Here is a 25,057-nt window from a genome sequence, read left to right as displayed (position 1 = left end):
ACAAGTGTTTCTGTATTCCTGTCAATTTTCCTCTTCAGGTAATCAGCCCTATATTCTCCTCTAGTCGCACATTTGAGCTACTACATCGAATGACAGGAGAGGGTCTTTCTGTAGAATATATATTCAGCCGCCAGCCCTTTACTACTGATCATCGCATGGTGTCAGTTCAAATAAAGATCTCCAACAACACTGAAAGTGAAGTGCGAAATATCCGTATAAGCGAGCCCAAGCTTCTGTGTGGCATGAGGATGCAGGAGTTTCCAGAAACAGGTCAATCTTTTTTATGCTATATAAGATAGTTATATTTACATGGACATCAACTGTTGTCCTCATTACTAATATGACATAGAAGAAAAGATACTTCCTCCCATATGAAATCTTTTCTCTATTATAGGAAATATTATCCATTTCCTTTGACCTACCTGTACAACTTGAACCAACCACTCTGACATCAGTATATCCATTTTATTCCACAGAATCCCTTCCACCAGGTGAAAGTGCCACTGTGATAATGGGCATTGATTTCTGTGACTCCACGCAAGCTGCCAACTTCCAACTCTGGTGAGAGCCTAAATTATATTTATTAAAAACATAGTTTATTTTTGCAAATTCAGTTTATATCTCAATAGGGTTACAAATACTAGGGGTCTTAATTTTGGACATTCTTATCTCTTTTATGTATACTGTAGTGCTGTGAATTATCTCATATTCTGTATTACTATGTACATATTATCATTTACTGTGATAATACAAGAGATACTGTACTTTATACTTATCTTTGTCAAAATGGCGAAAATTTCCATAAATATGTTTGGAAAAAAATAATAATAGTGTAAAGAAATGCAGCATAATGTACTATATTTATTTTGCAGCACACACACACGCCAGTTCTACGTGTCCATCCAACCTCCAGTGGGAGAGCTAATGCTTCCTGTGTTCATGAGTGAAAATGAGTTCAAGAGAGAGCAGGGTGAGTTTTGGAAGAGAAAACATGTTACTTGTTCTTGCTGGACCAATATTATTTTCTAGTAGGTCTAGTTTTTAAACACACCTTAGTACTCTCAAAAAATAAAAACTATCTTGTAAGTAAGAAATGCCATTTTACTTCACAAACATTGCTTGGTTGGGCAATGTTTACGCTTTGTTAATCCTGCCTAGTGGGTATATTCCTATGTATTGTCCTAAGGCAAAATTTTCACACATATTCATTTGGTATATCTTAGTCTGTCCTTTTCCCCTTTATTGGACAGCACATTCACTAGGTTACTTGGCAGAAATCTCCTATCTCTTGGGCTTTGTTTCCACAATGTCTTATTTACTTACATTTAAAATGTAAAAATTTAAAAATGTATGTGTTTATTAAAAGACAGACATTTTTCACGTAAAAAAGATGTTGTGGGAACATAGCCTTGCAGTGTATATTTGGGAGTCATTGAAGACTTACATTTGGCATATATGATGGGATCACTTTCTGTATGTACTAAGCATAGAGAAAAGACCATGTATGAAAAGAACCTAACTACAGTGTTTTGTTTTTTCAGCTATGTTTACACACTGTACAAACAATGGCTGTTCTGCTCCATTAATGATTATGATCATTAATTCCAGCAGGAGGTAGCGTTAGACAACATGGAATGGATGCTGTTTGTACAGAGTGTGAACATAGCCTTACTACGTTCACACTACGTATATTTCAGTCAGTATTGTGGTCCTCCAAACCTGGAGTGGATTAAAAACACAGAAAGGATCTGTTCACACAATGTTGAAATTGAGTGGATGGCCGCCATATAACAGTAAATAACTGCCATTATTTCATTACAACAGCCGTTGTTCTAAAATACCAGCATATATTTGCCATTAAATGGCGGCCATCCACTCAATTTCAACATTGTGTGAACAGATCCTTTCTCTGTTTTTAATCCACTCCTGGTTTTGGTTGCAATATGAGGACCAAAATACTGACTAAAATATACATAGTGTGAACCCAGCCTTAAGATGGTATTTTTTGGTATGTAACAGTATACTTTCTATGTAGTTATAAAAATGCTGTCAATTTGTTCAGTAATATTTTGTCATTTTTATAATCTGTACACAAATGTATCAAAATATCATTGTCTGCCTTTTACTACAAAAGAAATAATAGCATTAAAGCATTTATCACTATATATTTCTGTAATGCAGGTAAACTTACTGGTATGAATGAGATCACAGAACGATTGTCAGTGTCTGGGAAATATCAAAGTGACCATGTCATTGTACAGCGAGTCACCTCTGCTGCTAACTTGAACCGTGTTCCTTGTGGTGCAGATAAAGAATACAGGTAAGAAACACTGAAAAATTAAGACATTTGATATAAAATTTGTAGTCCATAAAGACAAACATTTTGGCAGGCAAATCATTGTGGCAGCATCCTGTGTTTTAGCCTAAATGAATATACCTTAAAGCCATGTTCACATGGCGTAAGACTACGGCTGGTGTTGAATTCGCATGTGGGCGCATCCGTACGCGCCCGCATCTGAATCCGCCGCTGCACACAATGACAGGTTCTCTACGGCCGCTATTCATTAAATAGCAACCGCAGAAAACTGACATGTCAGTTTTTTGTGACTCTGCTAGGGATTTCGGCTGGAGTGTACACTATGGGGGAGATTTATCAAACATGGTGTAAAGTGAAACTGGCTCAGTTGCCCCTAGCAACCAATCAGATTCCACTTATCCTACCTCACAGACTCTATGGAAAATAAAAGGTGGAATCTGATTGGTTGCTAGGGGCAACTGAGACAGTTTCACCATGTTTGATAAATCTCTCCCTATGTGTATACACTCCGGCCGGGATTCCATAGAGGGCAGCACAGTGTAAGTTTAGTATTAATCACGGTCGTAGTTTAAACGGCCGTGATTAATACTGAACTTACGTTCTGTGAACATAGCCTTAAAGTGCATACAGTTAATTCGGAAAGTCTTCAGTCTACTTTCTTCACTTTGTTATGTTACAGCCTTATGCTAAAATTCAAATAACTAAATTCATGTTTTCCCCCATCATTGTGCACTGAATACCCCATGATGATAAAGTGAAAGCAGACTGTTAGAAATCTTTCTTTTGATAATATATTGAAAATGAAAAACTTAAATATTAAATTGACAGAAGTATTCAGAGCCTTTACTCAGTACTTGCATAAGCACCATTGTCAGTTATTACAGCCCCCAGTCTTATTGAATTTAATATGACAAGGTTCGCATCCCTGGATTTGGGGGTTTTCTGGTCTCTTCAGACATGTTCATTTGGGTTTAGGTCGGGACACCGTCTGGGCCACTCAGGGACATTCAAAGAGTTGTCCCTAAGCCACTTATTTCATTGTCTTTTTGTAAGGTGAACCTTCACCCAGAGCACTCTGGATCCGGTTTAATTAATATCTCCATTCAGCTTTCTCTCAGCCCTGACTAGTCTCCCCGTCCCAACAAATAAAAAACACCTCCAGAGCATGATGCTGCCTCCATCAGAGATGGTATTGGAAAGGTGATGAGCAGCGCCTGGTTTCCTCCAAAAATGATACTTACAGTTGAGGACAAAAAGTTCAATTTTGGTTTAATCAGACAGAAGATTTTTGTTTCTCACAGTCTTAGAGTCCTTTGGGTGGAGTTTTTTTTTGTTTGTTTATTTGTTTGTTTGTTTTGCAAACTCCAGACAGGCTTTCGTGGGTTTTTTTTGTTTTTTTTTTCATTGAGGTGATAGGCTATCAATACCTGATCAGTAAGGGTCTGTCCTTTGCCTGATCCGTGGCATTTACATAATCTGCATACAAAGTAATAAAAAGATTGAAGCAGACAGCCCCATGCATTTTGTAGTGGCTGTGCTGGGTTACTGCAACTCGACTCCCATTAAAGTGAATGTGAGCTAAGGGCTCGGCCACACTAGCCTTTTTCTTTGTTTCTAACAGATCCGCCCATATTAATTAAACGGATGAGCATAAACTGATGAGCAGACTGATGCAAACTGATTGCAAAATGTTCATCTTTTTTTATGGTCCATTTGTATTTTGGCTTAAAAAAACTGACTTTTGTACATCAGTTTGCATCCGTTTGCATCAGTCAGCATCCGTTTTTCTATCCGTTTATTTTTCTTCTTTGGTTTCTTGCTGCTTCTGCGCATGCTCAGTGCAAAAACGGATGAAAAAAAACGGATGTGAACGGAAATACCTTCCGCTTTAGATCCGTCCTCATTGACTACAGTGTAAAAAAAAACGGAAGTGCATCCGTTCGTGATCCGTTTTTTTAAGAGGAAAGAAAAATACTGCAAACACTATTTTTTCTTCCGTTCAAAAAAACGGATCTTGAATGGATTGCATGCAAACGGAGCACAATTAGGGCAAACAGAGCACACTAAAATATCATGGGAATCTATGGGGATTTTAACGGATCTGACAGTTTCCGTTTTGCTTACTCCAAAACGGAAAAAGTAGACAGAATGGTGCCGGATGGTCAAACGCTGATGTGAACGTAGCCTAAGCTGTATTAACCCAGTACGGCCCTCTATATAATATACAGAGCTGTCTGCTTCTGGCTCTTTTTACTGTATAGGTGGGTGCCATGGCTCTAGCTAAAACAGTCCAAGAAAACCCCTGTAATACCACTTCTGGCTTTTATAAGAATATTTTCACATCTAATAATTACCCTCTGTTTGTGGTATACTTTGGCATACCAGTATGCCAACATATACTAGTGACTGCATTTGGTCCATTTCCAAGCATAAACTGGTAATCTGGGAGACTCAAAAACGCAGTTGGCCAAGCTGCAGTGCTGTGCATGAGAGTGTGTTTGGAGATTACAGAAGGGAAGGGAAGATAAAGCCAAGAAGGCCAATGACCCACATTTGACACATAGGGGGAGATTTATCAAACTGGTGTAAAGTAGATCTGGCTCAGTTGCCCCTAGCAACCAATCAGATTCCACTTTACATTCCTCACAGATTCTTTGAAAAATGAAAGGTGGAATCTGGTTGCTAGGGGCAACTAAGACAATTTTATTTTATACAATGTTTAATAAATCTTCCCTATAGAGTAAAAAAGGTAAATACAATAATCAATAAACAAAAGCTTCTACATTATTTTTTTATAACTTGTGCTAGTACTATATTATACCATTTTTTTTATTCCTAAAGATTTATAGGTTAGGCTCACACTATGTAAAAATAATGTCTGTTTTTCATAATAACAGCCGTTATTGCGCAAATAACGTGCTATTTAAAAAAACAAGGACGTTATTTGTTCAGTGACGGATGTTGTTATAAAAGACTGATGTCATTTTTATATAGTGTGAACCTAGTCATAGTCTGTATATGCAACAGTGTTTTTTTCTTTTGGACTTTAGCCTGTGTTAATCAGCTGTTTTCCTAATACAGTGACCCAGATATTCCAGAGGCAGAGCCCCCATGCATAAGGTAGTGCCTGCATGGTGTGTTTAAAGTAGTACATCCAGCCTTTAAAATTTCATTCTCCCTTTGGTCTTTTACGAACAAAAGTGAAGCATGTGTTTTTATTTTAGGAATTTGAATAATGGTCCATTTACACAGAAAGATTATCTGACAGATTATCTGCCAAAGATTTGAAGCCAAAGCCAGGCGGTGTGGCGATCGGAGCGGCGGCGGGGGTGGCAATCGGAGCGGCGGTGGCGATCGGAGCGGCAGCGGGGTGACGATCGGAGCGGCAGCGGGGTGACGATCGGAGCGGCGGGGGTGGTGGTGGAGATCGGAGCGGCAGCGGGGGTGGCGATCGGAGCGGCAGCGGGGGTGGCGAATAGAGCGGCGGCGGGGGGGTGATGGTAACATGATGGTAAGGTGCTGCTGTATATAGACTGACACCTAATGATGGTGAGATGCTGCTGTATATAGACGGACAGACATGATGGTAAGATGCTGCTGTATATAAACTGACACCTAATGATGGTGAGATGCTGCTGTATATAGACGGACAGACATGATGGTGAGATGCTGCCGTATATAGAGTGACAGACATGATGGTGAGATGCTGCTGTATATAGACGGACAGACATGATGGTAAGATGCTGCTGTATATAGACTGACACCTAATGATGGTGAGATACTGCTGTATATAGACGGACAGACATGATGGTGAGATGCTGCCGTATATAGACTGACAGACGTGATGGTGAGATGCTGCTGTATAAAGGGGCGGTCTTGCCATTTCTGGGGCCCCAAGCAAAGTTATGTCTGGGCCCCCCCCATCGACACTCACTCCACAACAATAGACCGCTGTGTTCTGCCCCCAGTAGTATATACCCCTTGTGCGCAGCCGACAGTAGTATATACCCATTGTGTGCTTCCCCTCAGTAGTATATACCCCTTGTGTGCTTCCCCCAGTAGTGTATAGACGCCTGTGTGTTCCCCTAGTTATATATAGCCCCCTGTGTGCTCCCCCAAAAGTATATAGACCCCCTGTGTGCTGTCCCAGTTGTATATAAACCCCCTGTGTGCTGCCCCCAGTCGTATATACCCCGTGTGCTGCCCCCAGTTACACATACCCCCTGTGTGCTCCTCTACTAGTATATAGACCCCCTGTGTGCTCCCCCACTTGTATATAGCTCCCCTGTGTGCTCCCTCAGTGGTATATAGCCCCCCTGTGTGCTCCCCCACTTGGATATAAACCTCCTGTGTGCTCCCCCACTTGGATATAGACCCCTGTGTGCTCCTCCAGTAGTATATAAACCCCCTGTGTGGTTCCCCCAGTAGTATATAGACCCCCTGTGTGCTCCACCAGTATTATATAGATCCCTGTGTGCTCCCCCAGTAGTATATAGACCACTGTGTGCTCCTCCAGCAGTATATAGACCGCTTGTGTGCTGCCCCCAGTTATATATAGACCCCCTGTGTGCTCCCCCAGTTGTATATAGACCCCCTGTGTGCTCTGTGTTATATATAGACCCCCTGTGTGCTGCCCCCAGTAGTATATAGACCCTCTGTGTGTTCCTCTAGTAGTATATAGAACCCCTGTGTGCCCCACCAGTAGTATATAGACCTCTGTGTGCTCCTCCAGTAGTATATAGACCCCCTGTGTGCTGCCCCAGTAGTATATAGACCTCTGTGTGCCCCCCCAGTTATATATAGACCCCCTGTGTGCTTCCTCAGCACTATACAGACCCCCTGTGTGCCCCACCAGTAGTATATAGACCCCTGTGTGTTCCCCCAGTAGTATATAGACCCCCTGTGTGCCCCACCAGTAGTATATAGACCCCTGTGTGCTACCCCACTAGTATATAGACCCCCTGTGTGCTACCCCAGTAGTATATAGACCCCCTGTGTGCTCCCCCAGTAGTATATAGCCCCCCTGTGTGCTCCCCCACTTGGATATAGACCTCCTGTGTGCTCCCCCACTTGGATATAGACCTCCTGTGTGCTCCCCCAGTTGTATATAGACCCCATTCTGCTGCCCCAAGTAGTATATAGACCCTCTGTGTGCTGACCCAAGTAGTATATAGACCCCTCTGTGAAGCCCCAGTAGTCTATAGCCCCCCTGTGTGCTCCCCCAGTTATATATAGCCCCCCTGTGTCTTCCCCGTTATATAGCCTCACTGTGTGCTCCCCCCATTTATATAGACCCCCGCTGTGCGCTCCCCCAGTTACACAGGCTCCTGTGTGCTCCCCCTCCCATATAGTATATAACACAATAAAACAAACACTTACACTTACCTGGGTCCGGGCGTCTCCTCTTCACTCTTGTGGCCGCAAGGGTTTTCCCTGCGGTCACAAGAGGCTGCGCTCCCCTTGTCCTGGCGCCACAAGGACAGAGCGGCCACCTGTGACTGCAGGGAAAACACTTCCTGCGGCCACAAGAGTGACTGACAGGAAGGGAGCCAATGGCTCCCGCCCTGTCAGTGCTGCTGCTGCATGTAACTGTGAGCGCTCATTACGAGTGCTCATAGTTACAGTTCAGATCACAGCAGCGAGCGGGGCAGCGGCCCTGTCTAGTGGTCTTGAGCACAAGAGAAGAGCGGGCGTGGGGGCCCCCCTGGATGTTGGGGGCCCCAAGCGATTGCTTGGGGTGCTTCGTGCCAAAGACCGCTACTGGCTGTATATAGACGGACAGACATGATGGTAATATGCTGCTGTATATAGACTGACACCTAATGATGGTGAGATGCTGCTGTATATAGACGGACAGACATGATGGTGAGATGCTGCCGTATATAGACTGACAGACATGATGGTAAGATGCTGCTGTATATAGACTGACACCTAATGATGCTGAGATGCTGCTGTATATAGTCTGACAGACATGAGGATCAGATACTGCTGTATATAGACTGACAGACATGATGGTGAGATGCTGCTGTATATAAATTGACAGACATGATGGTGAGATGCTGCTGTATATAGATTGACAGACATGATGGTAAGATGCTGCCGTATATAGACTGACAGACATGATGGTGAGATGCTGCTGTATATAGACTGACAGACATGATGGTGAGATACTGCTGTATATACACCGACAGACATGATGCTGAGATGCTGCTGTATATAGACTGACAGACATGATGGTGAGATGCTGCTGTACATAGACTGACAGACATGATGCTGAGATGCTGCTGTATATAGACTGACAGACATGATGCTGAGATGCTGCTGTATATAGACTGACAGACATGATGGTGAGATACTGCTGTATATACACCGACAGACATGATGCTGAGATGCTGCTGTACATAGACTGACAGACATGATGCTGAGATGCTGCTGTATATAGACTGACAGACATGATGCTGAGATGCTGCTGTATATAGACTGACAGACATGATGGTGAGATGCTGCTGTATATAGACCGACAGACATGATGGTGAGATACTGCTGTATATACACCGACAGACATAATGCTGAGATACTGCTGTATATACACCGACAGACATGATGCTGAGATGCTGCTGTATATAGACTGACAGACATGATGCTGAGATGCTGCTGTATATAGACTGACAGACATGATGGTGAGATGCTGCTGTATATAGACCGACAGACATGATGGTGAGATGCTGCTGTATATAGACTGACAGACATGATGGTGAGATGCTGCTGTATATAGACCGACAGACATGATGGTGAGATGCTGCTGTATATAGACCGACAGACATGATGGTGAGATACTGCTGTATATACACCGACAGACATAATGCTGAGATACTGCTGTATATACACCGACAGACATGATGCTGAGATGCTGCTGTATATAGACTGACAGACATGATGCTGAGATGCTGCTGTATATAGACTGACAGACATGATGGTGAGATGCTGCTGTATATAGACCGACAGACATGATGGTGAGATGCTGCTGTATATAGACCGACAGACATGATGGTGAGATACTGCTGTATATACACCGACAGACATAATGCTGAGATACTGCTGTATATACACCGACAGACATGATGCTGAGATGCTGCTGTATATAGACTGACAGACATGATGCTGAGATGCTGCTGTATATAGACTGACAGACATGATGGTGAGATGCTGCTGTATATAGACTGACAGACATGATGCTGAGATGCTGCTGTATAGACTGACAGACATGATAGTGAGATGCTGCTGTATATAGACTGACAGACATGAGGATCAGATACTGCTGTATATAGACTGACAGACAAGATGCTGAGATGCTGCTGTATATAGACTGACAGACATGATGCTGAGATGCTGCTGTATATAGACTGACAGACATGATGGTGATAAATTCAGTCATATGAAAGATGTTATGTGTCTCCTTGCCTAACAGTGTCAGCAGTTTGGAAGCTGGGCTGCTGCTCACAGATTCCCTTTAAATGTAATGTAAATCATCTCTAAAGCTAAGTGATATTATGATCTGGTATCTGAGTGCTGACCCCTGGTTGTTTCAATCTACCTGTCCTTTCTCACCTACTGCTTCTAGTTGTTTGCCTTGTTCTGTTTTTAACCTGGTAAAACATTATCGTACAACTCAGTACTGTGCTATAGAAGAAAATATAACTTTATATACACACACAACTTAAAGTGAATGTACCACTAGGTACATCACTTTGAGTTTTTTTACATTAACAGCCCGCAGCCGGTGCGGGGATGCAGGTGGTTCCTTCTTTTGAACCGATGCTGGGGGAAGGCCCGCTGGCCCCCAGTGTGACGATCTTCCTTCCCCTCCAATGGAGCCACATCACAGAGGGGAGGGTGTTTCATAACACTGGGGGCTGGCGGGCCTTCTCACAGTGCTCGTCGGTGGGCTGCTGCTCAGGAACAGACCGACAACGTGCATGGGAACCGCGCAGCGGTTTAAAAAAGGGGTCGCGCCACTAGCATCTATTAATGTAGAAAACCCAAAGCGAAGTACCTGGTGGTATATTCACTTTCATAATTAATATTATTTATATTAATAATAATATTTGTAATGACTCTACAGATTTGCAGCTAAAACAGTATCCAGTGGAACCCTCGTCCTGGTGACCTTGACTATGAAGGATGCTACTTCTGCAGCGCTGACTATCAATAGCGAAAAAATGGTGATTGCGACCATGTTAGCCAAGGACATTGTCCAGGCTCTGACACAATGAGCAGTTAGTGCTTGATATAGTTACAGCAAGAGTGCTTTTGGTATTGGTTTAATCCTTGCACTGAAAAATATGTAAAGATGAGATGCAGTGTGACCTGTGGAACATATTATATTACTGATGAATAAGTTATTTTGTAGGTTAGTCTTTCTTCTTAAAAGGAATCATGGCAAAATATTAGAGGTTTTTCCAGGAAAAAAAAACAAAGTTAACTGCATGCCTCCCCATACACAAAGACAAAAACCGTCAACATACTTACCTCCCCCGAAGCTGCAGCTGTGATATCTTCCAGTGGTTGCTCCTGTGCTGCTCATCCGATGATGTCCTATTGCTTTACTGCTAATGTCCCACTCCCCTGCTCTGCTCTGTGATTGGCTGAATGGGAGTAAAGGAAGAAGAGCTATAGGAGCTGCAACCAGAAGATATCAAGCTGCAATGTCAAGGGAGAAGGTGAGGTAAGTGTGGGGGAATTTGTTATTTTAGTACCTTGGGGGGCATGGGGTTGAATTTGGTGTTTTTCTGGAAAATCCCTTTAAATCTTAAGTCATATATATTATGAGACAGGAGGAAGTAAAAGAGACAAAGACACTGCACTCGCATGGCCTTAACATTATTTTGACTCAGAAATGTCAGTAGCAAAGGGTAGAACAATGAATGCAGAATATTATGTATCTTTATAGCATACTGTTAAAAATACAGGTCTGCAGTTGTCTTTTATTATTTATATTTTTTAGAACTGATAGAATGGATGAACCACTTACTAATATAGTGTTTACAAGCCTTTAGCGTTACCAGTGCTTCACAATAGAAAAGGTCAAACATAGGTAACAATATATTGATATGTGGATCTTTTGGGAATATATTGGTATAGGGTTGTGTTCTGTAGAATCATATGGGAAGTTACTTTACAGCACAACTAAAATATGTGTAAAAATTATAATTTATTAATGTTGATACATTCAGGTTCCATTAGAGAGATCTACTCGTATTCCTGTTTGTGCTGTGCCTCCTACACAACAAATTATGATTCCTTGACTGATGCACCTGCTGATGGGAAATGACAATGTGACAATAGTACACTGTACCCCTGATGTGACTCTTGTTCGTACTGTTTCCTAGCCCTGTGTACTGTTTTCAGTGTAAGAATATAATTTTATTTATGAACATTGTTGACCCTCTCAATAAAAGGTGAACATGAAGAAGCATGAATTGGTTGTGTCTTTTTTCCCCTCAGAATATTTGTACTATTGTATTATACTGTACTTCCAGTTTTAGGGTATGTGCACACTGATGTATTCTTGAGGAATTGGAGAGGAATATTTTCTGCTTGAAATTCCTCGCCTATTCAGCTGTGGCAGAATAGGAGCAGAATTTGAGCAGAATTCAAGCGAAATTCAAGCAGAAGGCAAGCAGAATTTAAAGGGGAACTCCACATAAGGAAAATTAGTTTTTTATTAAAAGTACATTAAAATTATATAGATGTGTCTATACAATGTATTACCATATCTGTTCTGCCACACTGGAGCTGAAATTCAGGAAGTGAAGGAAAATGGCCTCTGTGCCAATTCACATTGTCTCCTGCCCCCACTGCTCTCCCACCTTAGGAGACAAATCTTCCATGCCTCTGTCTCACATTGTGTGTGTTTGCTGATGATGCAGACAGGGGGCAGGGCGTGATGTCACAGGAGGCTTGGCTGGATCCACCAATCCCCTGAGTGATTTACCATCTCTGACCGGCCAGAAGCAGGTGCAGCAAGGACTGTGGACTGTGATGAACAGCTGAGGGAAAGCATTGCATTCTGGAACCAGAACTGCATTCTGGGAACTGCTCAACCAGGAAGTACAGAAACACAATACAGAACAAAAACCCCAAAACAAATGGATTTTTGGTATTTTCAAAACTGGAATGGATAGGTAAGTAATACTATATGCTTCTGCAAAAGTTTCATTTTTTTTAACATCTACCTGGAATTCCCCTTTAAGCCCCCATTGACTTCTACAGGATTCCTCTAGCAGAATCCGCCCAAATAATTAAACTGTCAATTCTTTGGGCAGAAAGCAGATCTGCAGCAGAAATTTCTGCTCTGAAATTCTGCAGTGTGAACAAGAGAGTGGAAATCCCATTGAACACAATGTGACATTGCTCTGTTCATATTTTACGGGAGGAATGTCAAGCTGAAATAAGAGCAGATTCCTCTTCAATTCCTCGCCAAATTCCTCACCTTTTCTGCAGTGTGCACATACCCATAAAGAGTCCCTCTCATTATAGAGAGATTGTGGAGTAGTGTTTATCCCTTCTACTCACATCCATATTCTGGTCGGTGAAGACAGGCCTTCTGTGACTCTAGCTTTATGCCATCACAAATTTGGATAAAAGCAACAGGGAAAGCTGAGGGACCAAATTGAAAAACAATATACCAAAATAAACCTGCTGTAGAAGTATATAGCTTTGCCTACCTGTCTAACCCAGTTTTGAAAGTACCAAAAATCCATTTGTTTAGGGGGTCTTAGTTCTGTATTTTCTGGTCTCCGTACTACAGGTTCCAGAATGCAATTCTTTGGCTCAGCTTTTAATAACAGTCCTCCACCCTGCACATTTCCCACCCAAAACTGTTGCAGAACATCTAGGCTGTGTTCACACATTGCACATTTCATTGTGTTAGGCTTCGTTCCCACTGAGCAAAACTAGCGGAATTCCGTGGCGGAATTGTCCGCCGTGGAATGCCGTTAGCCTCCCTCTCATAATGGGAGTCTATGGGAGGTGCGCGCTCTTGCTCTGTCCGCGCTGAAGAATGAACATGTTTATTCTTCAGCGCGGACAAAGCAGGAGCACGTGCCTCCCATAGACGGGGGCAGACAGCGGGAATCATTACCGAGGGTTCGGGTTCGTACGACCATCCCTAGTCTGTTGCCATTGTATAACATGTTCATAAACAACATAATACATTTATCTACAATGTCTGCCTTTCAACATAGTACACACCATGAGGGTGTATTAGAAATCATTCAAATACAATAAAAAATAAAGACAGTTTTTCAACATTAAGGCTATGTTCACACTATGTATATTTGAGGCTGTATGTTTGAGGCTGTATAGCAACCAAAACAAGGAGTGGATTGAAAACACAGAAAGGCTCTGTTCACATAATGTTGTAATTGAGTGGATGGCCGTCATTTAATGGCAAATATGTGCTGTTATTTTAAAACAACGGCTGTTATATTGAAATAATGGCAGATATTTACTTTTATATGGCAGCCATCCACTCAATTTCAACATTGTGTGAACAGAGCCTTTCTGTGTTTTTAATCCACTCCTGGTTTTGGTTGCTATGAGGACCTGACATGAGGACCAAATACAGCCTCAAATATATATAGTGTGAACCCAGCCTTAGGTTGTAAAGTGTGATGTCTCAATTGTGCGTCGTAACTCTTATTACCCAAAGATCTACTATTCTTATACTTCCATTCTAACAGCTCATAGTTCATTCTGGCATATCTATTGGGTTGGCAGTTGGTCAAGGGGGAATTACACCACCAGTCCCACACCTTATTAAATTTTCCAGGGCAGCCTCTATGCTTAAAAACAATGGGGGAGATTTATGAAACATGGTGTAAAATGAAACTGGCTCAGTTGCCCCTAGCAACCAGATTCCACCTTTCATCTTCCAAAGAGTCTGTGAGGAATGAAAGGTGGAATCTGATTGGTTGCTAGGGATAACTGAGCAAGTTTTACCTTACACCATGTTTGATAATTCTCCCTCAATGTATTCAAAGGGTAGTATAGAGTTGATAATTTTTTTCCATGTGCCCAGAGTGGGGGGCCTGACGCCCATCCACCGCATCACTACCGCCTTACGTGCCATGAATAAAGATTCCTTTAGAAAAATCCTATGGTAATGGGGCCAGCTTTCTTCATCAAGAAGATTTAACAAACATATTTTGGAGTACAGGGGATCTGGGATAATTGGCTGGTAACCTCGAACCAATAATTTGCAATCACCGGACAAGCCCAAATGGTGGGCCAAAAGTCGGATTTGGGGTGTCTACATCTGTGGCATAACGACTGTATAACAACAGTCAAACCAGTAACATGGACAAGAAATAACATATTATCCACAGAGATACTTTAGGGTTTTTTATAGTAACAAGGGAAAACTATTAAATAATTTTAAATATAAAGATACAGTGCTAAAAGTGATATTGTCAACCCCCTTACTCTATGTGCGTTTCTCCGCACAATTCATCTTAGATGCTGCATATTTAATATATACCTGTATAAAACTTGTCTGTGTCTTCTTTCTGCTCTAAAATCTCTTCATTTGATTGGTGGACAGTGTCACCTAGGCGGGGCTTCACAGCAGTTGGGCCCTTTCCTGGGGCGAATTAACTTTACCATAGGCCCCGGGCTGTTCACCAAGCCTGGGCCCCCCACCCCACTGTAACTATGGCGGCACTAGCCTGGCGTTCATAGTACAGGACAGATAATGTCATTATGTTCTGATTTGTGCAAAATTGCCATAAAAAAACAGTGATTTTTTGCAAATCATGGCGGAAGTGTAGCCAGGAGACAGTACACCACTGAAAGTATAAGTCTTTTTGGGTGGTCATGGGCCCGCCAAGAGCTCAGGGCCCCGGGCTACCACCCGAAACGCCCCTATTATAATCCACTACTGGCCCTTTCCCCAGCAGGGAGACAGGGCCCAACTGCCATGAGGCCCTGGTTAGGTGACACTGTCCACCGATAAATTAAAATGAGAGTAAGGCTAGGTTCACAAAAAACTAAAGAAAAAAACAAATACATTTGTGTGCATCTGTTTTGATCCATTGACTTCCATTGTAAAAAAAGGGATCAAAAGGGATCTGTTTTTTACGGACACAAAAACGTAGCTGACACTACTTTTGTGTCCTTTAAAAAAAAACGGATCCGTTTTAATCCGTTTTGTTTACAATGGAAGTCAATGTTTTTTTGCAAAAAACAGATGAAAAAAACGAATTGCAAAAATGCAGTGTGAACCTAGCCTTAGGGCCAGTTCACACTGAGTAAACACGGCGTAATTCCACGGCGGAGCTCTCCGCCACGGAATCCCGCTGCGCTCAGTGTGCTGCTTTGAGTGAATGAGAGGGTGCGCGCATGTCCGCTGCCGCCGCTCTCCGCTCGAGGAGCTAACATGTTAGTTCTTTGAGCGGGGAGGAGAGAAAGCGGACGAGCGCGCGCTCTCCCATTCAATCAAAGCAGCACACTGAGTGCGGCGTGTTTACTGGCCCTAAGGGTGGTATTACACGGGCCGATGGGGGCCCGATAATACCGGTAAACGAGCGCCGATCTGCTAGATCAGTGCTCGTTTACTGGGCCTATTACACGGCCTGATAATCGTTTAACAAGGGCTGCAGGGACATCGGTACCGATGTCCTTGCAGCCTTTGTTTAAACTGTATACATACCTATGCAGGCAGCAGGGCTCCTCTTCCTCTGTGCTTCTCCCTTGGTCCCGCGCGCTCCAGCTTCACAGAGGCTTGTCTCAGCTGACAGGCCGCTCGGCCAATCACTGGCCGTGGCGGTCCCGGCCTGTGATTGGCCAAACGGCCTGTCAGCTGAGACAAGCCGCTGTGAAGCTGGAGCGCATGGGACACGGTAAGAAGCACAGGGGAAGAGGAGCCCTGCAACCTGGATAGGTATTGTATTCCTTTTTTTTCATATCGTCAGCATCAGCTGCGCACCGCTATTACACGTAGCGGTGCGCGGTCGGCGCCCGACGATCAACGATCAGAAGATGACAACGATCATCGGCTGATCATTGTCTTTATTACACGGAACGATAATCGGCCGGATACGGCCGATTACCGTTCCGTGTAATAGTACCCTAAGGGAGGTGACAGTATCACTTTGAAGTGTAACTGTCATTTAACCCCTTCAAGACCGAGCCTATTTGGGCCTTAATGACCAGGCGCATTTTTCAAAATCTGAACTGTCTCACTTAATGCACTTATTGCTCACTGATGCTTTAACGTATGCTAGCGATTCTGAGACTGTTTTTTCGTAACATATGGTACTTTATGATTATCCATATGTCCTGTTTTTTCTGATTTCATTTCGTAAACATATTTTACTTTTTTCGGGTGTTATGGGGCTTAGAAATGTATCAGCAAATTATCAAATTTTCATGAAATTTCCAAAACTGACCAGGGACCAGTTATTTTTTTAAATGGATTTAGAAGGCTTATATCCTGGAAAACCCCATAAGTGACCACATTTTAGAAACTAGACACTTAAAGAATTAATCTAGGGGTATAATGAGCATTTTGACCCTACAGGGGCTGGAGAAAAGTATTCACAATTAGCCGTGAAAAAAATGGAAAATTTTTATTTTCCAATAATATATTCGTTTATAATAAATTATCTCATTTTGAGAAGCAACAGGACAAAAATGCACCCCAAAATTTGTAATGCAAGTTCTCCTGAGTACAAAGGTACCCCATATAAGGGCATAAACCACTGTATCGGCACACAGCAGGACTCAGAAGAGAAGGAGCACCAATTAGCATTTCCAGTTCAGATTTTGCTGAAGAAGTTTCTGAGTGCCAGGTGGGTTTGCAGTGCCCCTGTAGTGCCAGCAGAATAGAGCTCGCCCAAAAGTCATCCCATTTTGGAAAGTACACCCCTCAAAGAATACATCTTGGGGTGTGGTGAGCATTTTGACACAGGTATGAGAGGAAAGTATTCAAAAGAAGACAGTAAAAATGAAAAAAAATTTCCAAAATGAAAAAATTTTTCCAATATGTTTGCTTAGTTTGAAACTTCTCAATTTAACGAGGAAAAGGAGAGAAAAAGCACCCCACAATTTGGAACGCAGGTTCTTCTGAGTACAATGGTACCCCATATGCGGGCATAAACCACTGTATGGGCACACAGCAGGGCTCAGAAGGGAAGGAGCGCCAATTAGCATTTTCAGGGCAGATTTTGCTGAAGAAGTTTCTGAGCGCCAGGTGCGTTTGCAGTGCCCCTGTAGTGTCAGCAGAATAGAACCCCCCCCCCCACCACCAAAAGTCATCCCATTTTGGAAAGTACACCCTTCAAAGAATTCATCTTGGGGTGTGGTGAGCATTTTGACCCCACAGTTATGAGAGGAAAGTATTCAAGATGAGACCGTAAGAATGAAAAAATTGAATTTTTCCAATAATATATTTGTTTAGTTTGAAATTTCTCAATTTCACGAGGAAAAGGAGAGAAAAAGCACCCCAAAATTTGTAACACAGGATCTCCTGAGTACAACGGTACCCAATATGTGGGCATAAACCACTGTATGGGCACACAGCAGGGCTCAGAAGGAAAGGAGCTTCATTTTGCTGGAGCAAAACTGTAGCTAATATTGGTTATAAGAATAGCGCAGTTACTAAAAAAAAAATAATAATTGAGATTACAGGTAATCTGGAGGTGTTTACGGGCAATCTGGGGGTGTTTACTGGCTATCTGGGGTGGTTATGGGCAATCGGGTGGTTATGGGCAATCTGGGGTGGTGACTGGCAATCTGGGGTGGTGACTGGCAATCTGGGGTGGTGACTGGCAATCTGGGGTGAATACAGGCAATCTGGGGTGAATACAGGCAATCTGAGGGTGATTATGGGCAATCTGGGTTTTTTTCTGGCTATCTGGGGGTGTTTACTGTCAATCTGGGGTGGTTTCTGGCTCTCTGGGGTGGTAATAGACAGTCGAGGGGGTTATAGGCAGTCTGTAGCAATCTGGGGGTGTTTACTGGCTACCTGGGGGTGTTTACTGGCTATCTGGGGTGGTTACGGGCAATCTGGGGTGGTTATGGGCAATCTGGGGTGGTGACTGGCAATCTGGGGTGGTGACTGGCAATCTGGGGTGGTGACTGGCAATCTGGGGTGGTGACTGGCAATCTGGGGTGGTGACTGGCAATCTGGGGTGGTGACTGGCAATCTGGGGTGGTGACTGGCAATCTGGGGTGAATACAGGCAATCTGAGGGTGATTATGGGCAATCTGGGTTTTTTTTCTGGCTATCTGGGGGTGTTTACTGTCAATCTGGGGTGGTTTCTGGCTCTCTGGGGTGGTAATAGACAGTTGAGGGGGTTTTAGGCAGTCTGGGGTGATTACGGTTAATCTCAGATGGTTATGGGTAAACTGGTGTGGTTATGAGTAATCTGGAGTGGTTACAGGTAATCCAGGGTGGTTACAGGTAATCTGGGGTGGTTACAGGTAGTCGGGGGTGGTTAGAGGTGATCCAGGGTGGTTACAGGTAATCCGGGGTGGTTACAGGTAGTCGGGGGTGGTTAGAGGTGATCCAGGGTAGTTACAGGTAATCCGGGGTGGTTACAGGTAGTCGGGGGTGGTTAGAGGTGATCCAGGGTGGTTACAGTTGATCTGACATGGTTACAGGTAATCTGAGATGGTTACAGGTGATCCGGGGTGGTTACAAGTAATCTGGGGTGATTACAGGTAATGCGGGGTGGTTACAGGTACTCTGGGGCATCTGACTTTTTATCCCGTTACCAATGATTTACAGTGACGGGATAAAAAGCGCCGGCAGCATTTAGAACAAGCTAACAGTGGTATATAGTATATACCGCTGATCGATTGTACCAGGACCACACCGGGTGGTGCCTGATCATTGCCCCATGCTCTCTGCCACCTCCGGTGGTAGAGAGAATGGGGCTTTGATCGTGTTTAGGAATCCATCACTGTGAACAAACAGTCTGTCCACAGTAATGGCGGCTATCTTCCTAATAAAGACCCACAAAAACTGTCGCTACATTGCAAGGTCCATAGCGTTCTTATCTTTTGCGCGACAGAGGTGATTTTGGGCTCATTTTTGCGGGAAGATGTGTAGTTTCTATTGATACCAAGTTTTACATATATATGACTTTTTGATCTCTTTTATGACATATTTTGTAAAGCGGATTGATAAAATACAGAAATTCTGGTACAGTTTTTTTTTTAAATTACAGCGTATGTCGTGCAATATATTTAATGATTTAATGCCTGTCAGCATGATGGCCTCTCCATGGTAATCCCGGGATTACCATGAAGACCATCGAGGAACCGGACGGCGCCGCAGGACCTCCGATCACGTGAATATACCCGTGGCAGCCACCGGAACCCATAACATGCCGCTGTCATAATATGACAGCAGCATTTAATGGGTCAAACTACCTGGAGCGGGGGATCCTCCGCTCCGAGTAGTTTCAGGGGGAGATCAGCTGTCACACTGACAGTTAATCCCCCGCAAGGGTGGCGGCAGAGCATTCCGATACGTACGCCGTAAAAGGGCGTACGTATCGGAATAAAGCCCGTTAGTGACCACAGTGAACATACGTATTGGCGGTCACTAAGGGGTTCATGTAATATTTGTATTGCCAGCGTCATTACGCATGCGGCGATACCAAATATGTGTCCTTTTTTTACATTTATTATTGTATTGGGGGATATGGGGAATATATGTAAATTTTATTTTATTATAAATAGATTTTTTTGTGTGTGTGGTTTTTTTTTACACTTATGTTTTAGTCCCACCATGGGGACTTTACTGTACTATTGCCTGATTACAGGCATATTGCACTGCAGTGCTGATCAGCACTGCAATGCAATATGCCTATAATAGGCAAAGCTAATCAGACTCAGCCTTAGGCTGAGCCTGACCAGCTTCCGTAGCTGGGATATCAGGAGGCTTTGGGGAAGCCTTACTGACGTCACAGCTCCATCGGGACTGTGCGATCTCATCGCACAGCCCCGATGGAGGAGGAAGGGAGGATTCTCCCTTCCTGTAGTACTATAGGTGCTGCAATGGCACAGATCACAGCACCTATAGGGTCAACTGCCTAGATCCGGGCACGGCCCAGATCTCGGTAGTTGCGGTGGGGGCCCGGCTATCTCTGACAGCCGGGCCCCCCGCGGATGACATGAGCGAAGCTCCTGCGTCTGTGTCATCCCGGGGACGTGCCAGCACGTCTATCTGCAGGAACGGGCTGCAGATTTGGACGTGCGTAATAATGCGGGAAGGGGTTAAAACAACTCTGCATCAAGGGGGATGAGTTATCAGGGAGAGGAGAGAACCAGCAGCAGTTTGTAGGATAGGAGCCTGCACAGCACAACATCCATAACTGCACATCCTGCGCAACTGCACTGTGCAGCCTTATATGTGGATCTAGCTTTTTCTGTGGCCAGACAGTCTTCAAACTGCAACACATTTACACATAAAGATGTTCAGCCATCTGCAGGTCACAAACGTGCCAATCAGTGAGATCGGCACTTGTCGGCACGATAAAACATGCGGCTGGGTCACAAGAACAATCACTGTATAGTTTGTGTGGCCATTAACATTCATTGTTTATACAGAGATAGCCTATGTGCAGCCGATAACGATACCCTGTGAAAAAGGGCCCTTAGATACCAATATAGACGGTTCAAACTTCAGGCAGATACTGTAAGTGTACATTCTGGACAAGAAGGTAGAAGACTGGGCCCTAGGACAAAAGCTCTAGATCAGGAGTGTCTTACTCACAGACTTCTAGCTGTTGCGAAACTACAGCAGGCAGGAACACTTATTGCCCTTAATAGGCTGGTGTAAAAGGGGCAGCAATCAGCCATTGAACAAGAAATCTCTCGTTTGTCGGTTGATCTTTTGTGCAGGCATTTAAATCATTGTTAGCTGCTGTGTAAGGCTATGTTCACATCACGTTTTCAGCCTAACGTCAGGCTACACTTAAAAAAAGGATGTGGACATGCAGCCCGGCGTGTGGTAGACAGCCCCATTGACTTGGATGGACAGGCCGGAATTATTTTGTAACTATGTTCTGTTCATTTGGCCGACATATATACCTCTTTTGTGCAGGAAGACCACGCTTTTGAGTCCTGCACAAAAGAAGTATCCGTATCTATTTTTACACTTACAGTCACTCGGCTGAGCAAATTATCCTAGACCCTCCTCAATGTTTACACTTACAGCCCCCCGGCTGAGTAAATTATTTGAAAAAACCTGTACACAATCGCCCTAATTTACTAACATGTCTGCCATGGATCCTGGCTAAATAAGTGGTGCACAAGACTTTTCTCCAGATCTGTTATGCATTTTTCCCCCAGGTATGAAAAAGGGTAGTGGTTTTTGCATAAAGGAGCGTGACCTAAGTTGCACCAAAAAATGCACCTGAATCTGGCTGAAAATTCTGGCAGACTTCAAGCCAAGTAATAGGTGGTGTAAACTGCGAGTAGACTGTCTTTAAAGAGGACCTGTCACCCCCGTGCCGGGTCGACAGGCTCCCGTCCCCCAGCTTGATCCCCTTATACTGACCTCATCTCACCGAGTCCCGCTCCCGGAGCCGTTCCCGGGACGGAGATATCCTGGTAAGAAGCCGGAGCACGCGCTGTGGGGATAGGTCCGGCATCCATAGTGAACAAATGGAGCCGGACTCATCTCTGCAGCACGAGCACGGCTGGGGGTCAGGAGCCTGTCACCCCGGCACGGGGGGGGGGGGGGGGGGTGACAGGTCTCCTTTAATTAATTGCCACAGATTCATCAGCCTGATTTAATGACCTCTCGTGAAAGCCATTTGCAGAAATGCACATGATCCGTGCGCACATCACTTAGTATTCTGGGAGCTGACCACTATAGGTAATGCAATATATTTTTTAATCAGATAATTTTTATTAAAGATCTCAAACAACAAAACATTGCAAGTATCCCCCACCCACTCCCCTAACTCCCCCACCACCGTCCGTTTCCACCTTACTGTACACAGACTGTACATTAGGATTAGAGATGATCGAATCAGATTTGTTTTGCAAAACTGATCTGCGCTCATCTCCCTCAGGCTGCTGACTGCAGAGGGAGGACACCACCCAGGGACTGCCTGGAAACTATGGATACAGCCATAGCTGTATCCATGTTTTCAAGGCATTTTTTCAGGCAGTCCCCGGGCAGTATCCTCCCTCTGCACGGAGCCAGCAGCCTGAGGAAGATGAGCGCAGATCAGCTTTGTTTCATAAGAAGCGGAACAAGTCTGATTCGCTCATCTCTAATTAGGATGTATTTATAGTGAGCAACTACCATGTACAAAACCTAAGAACTTTTTTGGCAAGTAGGAGGTCCCTTCCTCATCTCTGTATGGAATGCAAGTTTAAAATCCAGTACAAGATTTTAGAGTATGTCACACCTTTTCCTTGAGTTTTTTTTTTTTTTAAATAAAGTACATCATTTTATACTTGTTTGTAGGGTCCATGTCCTCAAATAAGTATCCAAGAGGGGCAGAGCTTCAAAAGCCCAACATCTGAGGCACCTGCAATGCTCCTACCATGAAATTGTCACCCCCTTATAGTCAGCCATATAGTCATCACATGCCTATATCACATAGCCACTTTATTACTGTCTGCCCATAACAAGAATGGCTCCATTGGTGTGTGTTTCATAAACCTTGATGGCAACCCTGGGGTATCTATCCAGCGACCCCAGTAGGATTCATACTTCTTCACATCTTTCTTTTAGTATATACTCCCTTTTCTAACCTAATAATTCTGTTCAGGTAAGTTGTGTACATGTACGCCCTGGCACCGCTAGAGGAGTTCAGAGGGAGGTCACATGGCCACCCCGCTCTGAACTGCTGCAATCCCGGGTGCTATGTGCAGCTTTGACAGCTGCATTTAAAGGACTGCTTTAACGTGTACCTGTTAGTCCAGTGGGGGGGATCGCAGAGGTGCAGCCCCTCCATCTGGTCCAGCCGGGGGTCTGCGCCGTAATAGATCCCGACTCGGAAATCTATTGTTTCTGGCTGCAACAGACCAGAGCAATAGATTGCTGATCTCTGCATAGATCTCAATGAGAGATCAATGTAGTTATACTATAAGTCCCCCGGGAAACTTCTAGTAAGTGTGTAAAAAAAATTAAATAAACATATTTGGTATAGCCGTGTGCGTAATCACCCGAAATTAAATTATCACATTCCTGATCTCGCACGGTAAACGGCATAAGCGCAAAATAATTCCAAAGTGCAAAATTGCTCATTTTTGGTCACATCAAATCCAGAAAATTTTTATAAAAAGTGATTAGAGATGAACGAACCAGGTTCGGGTTCGAGTCGATCCAAACCCGAACGTTCGGCATTTGATTAGCTGGGGCTGCTGAACTTGGATAAAGCTCTAAGGTTGTCTGGAAAACATGGATACAGCCAATGACTATATCCATGTTTTCCACATAACCTTAGAGCTTTATCCAACTTCAGCAGCCACCGCTAATCAAATGCCGAACGTTCGGGTTCGGATGGACTCGAGCATGCTCGAGGTTTGCTCATCTCTAAAAGTGATCAAAAAGTCGCATATACGCAAGCAAGGTACAGATAGAAAGTACAGATCATGGCGCAAAAAATGACACGAACATGACACAAAATGACAAGAATAAAAGCGCTATAAGCCTGGGAATGGAGCGATTTTAAGGAACTTTTTTTTAAGGTTTTAATTTTTTAAAAGCCATCAAATAAAATAAGTTACATATCCATGTAATCGTACTGACTTGAGGCACATATATAACATGTCAGTTTTACCCTAGGGCGAACGGTGTAAATACAGCACCCCCCCCCCCCCCCCCCCCCCCAAATAAAAAGAAAATTGTGTTTTATTTTCAATTTCACCACACATAAATTTTTTTCAGGTTTCACAGCATACTTTATGCAAAAATTCAGCCGGTCATTGCAAAGTACAATTAGTGGTGCAAAGAAATAAGGGCTCATGTGGGTGTCTAGGTGAAAAAATGCAAGTGCTATAGCCTTTTAAGCACTATTAAATGTGGCAGATTTATAAAAGTTGTGAAATATGTCGCACTTAAAGACTGTTTACTGGTGGTTTACACCAGCTATTAGTTTTCTTGACGTATGCCAGAATGTACAGTCTGCTATTTTGCTTGCAACAGGCCACACACCTTCTTGGTACCCAGCGTAAACGTGTCTAAACTACATAATAAAGCCATGTTCACACGTTCATTGCTGCACTGAAAACTGTAGATTTCAATGCACTATAGCCGGAAATAACTGACAGGTCAATTAATTCCACGGCCGTAGTTCACTACACTGTGTGAACAACGGTTGCTGCTTGTATTGGTTTTAATGCAGCACATTTTCATTACAAGAACGGCCGTGGTTTTTTTAAACGCCAACAACGGCTGCTCTTGTCATAAAAAATTACGTCGTGTAAACATAGTCTCAATGTGGAGAAATGTCCTGGACACATCAGTATATCTGGGCCAATGTACAGGTACATTGGCGGATGAGGAAGATGAGCACACAACAGTTGTAACCACACCACCATATGGCCATAAGATGTGGCCACTTGTAGCCCCTTGCTTCACACCATCATTCATTCAGAAAAACCTGAAGCTTTGTTGCCCATGGTAACTAGTAGGAACAGTTTTGGGATTGTGCCAGGCTGCTGCCTCCATCATGTACCAGGTCACTGCACCCAGGAGACACTGGG

The 25,057-nt window shown here is 43.6% G+C and overlaps 1 protein-coding gene across 7 annotated transcripts in view; it reads left to right on the top strand.

Annotated features, from left to right (window-relative positions):
• AP3B2 (adaptor related protein complex 3 subunit beta 2) overlaps positions 1-10,931 on the top strand; it is a 50,117-nt gene extending 39,186 nt beyond the window's left edge. For 4 of the 7 annotated variants that reach the window (XM_069956460.1, XM_069956459.1, XM_069956457.1 and 1 more), the window contains exons 23-28: positions 39-270; positions 477-561; positions 873-970; positions 2,182-2,320; positions 5,399-5,437; positions 10,440-10,931. In XM_069956460.1, the coding sequence (XP_069812561.1) occupies positions 39-270; positions 477-561; positions 873-970; positions 2,182-2,320; positions 5,399-5,437; positions 10,440-10,590 (744 nt within the window). In that variant the 3' untranslated portion in view covers positions 10,591-10,931. The remainder of the gene's footprint in view (positions 1-38; positions 271-476; positions 562-872; positions 971-2,181; positions 2,321-5,398; positions 5,438-10,439) is intronic. The other 3 variants (XM_069956470.1, XM_069956461.1, XM_069956458.1) reach the window with 1 other exon arrangement.
• Positions 10,932-25,057: the final 14,126 nt, after the last annotated feature.

The sequence above is a fragment of the Dendropsophus ebraccatus genome, chromosome 1 (assembly GCF_027789765.1).
Source record: "Dendropsophus ebraccatus isolate aDenEbr1 chromosome 1, aDenEbr1.pat, whole genome shotgun sequence".
NCBI lineage: Eukaryota > Metazoa > Chordata > Amphibia > Anura > Hylidae > Dendropsophus > Dendropsophus ebraccatus.
The sequence above is the reverse complement of the archived record's forward strand: the minus strand, read 5'-3'. Positions and strand labels throughout refer to the sequence as shown.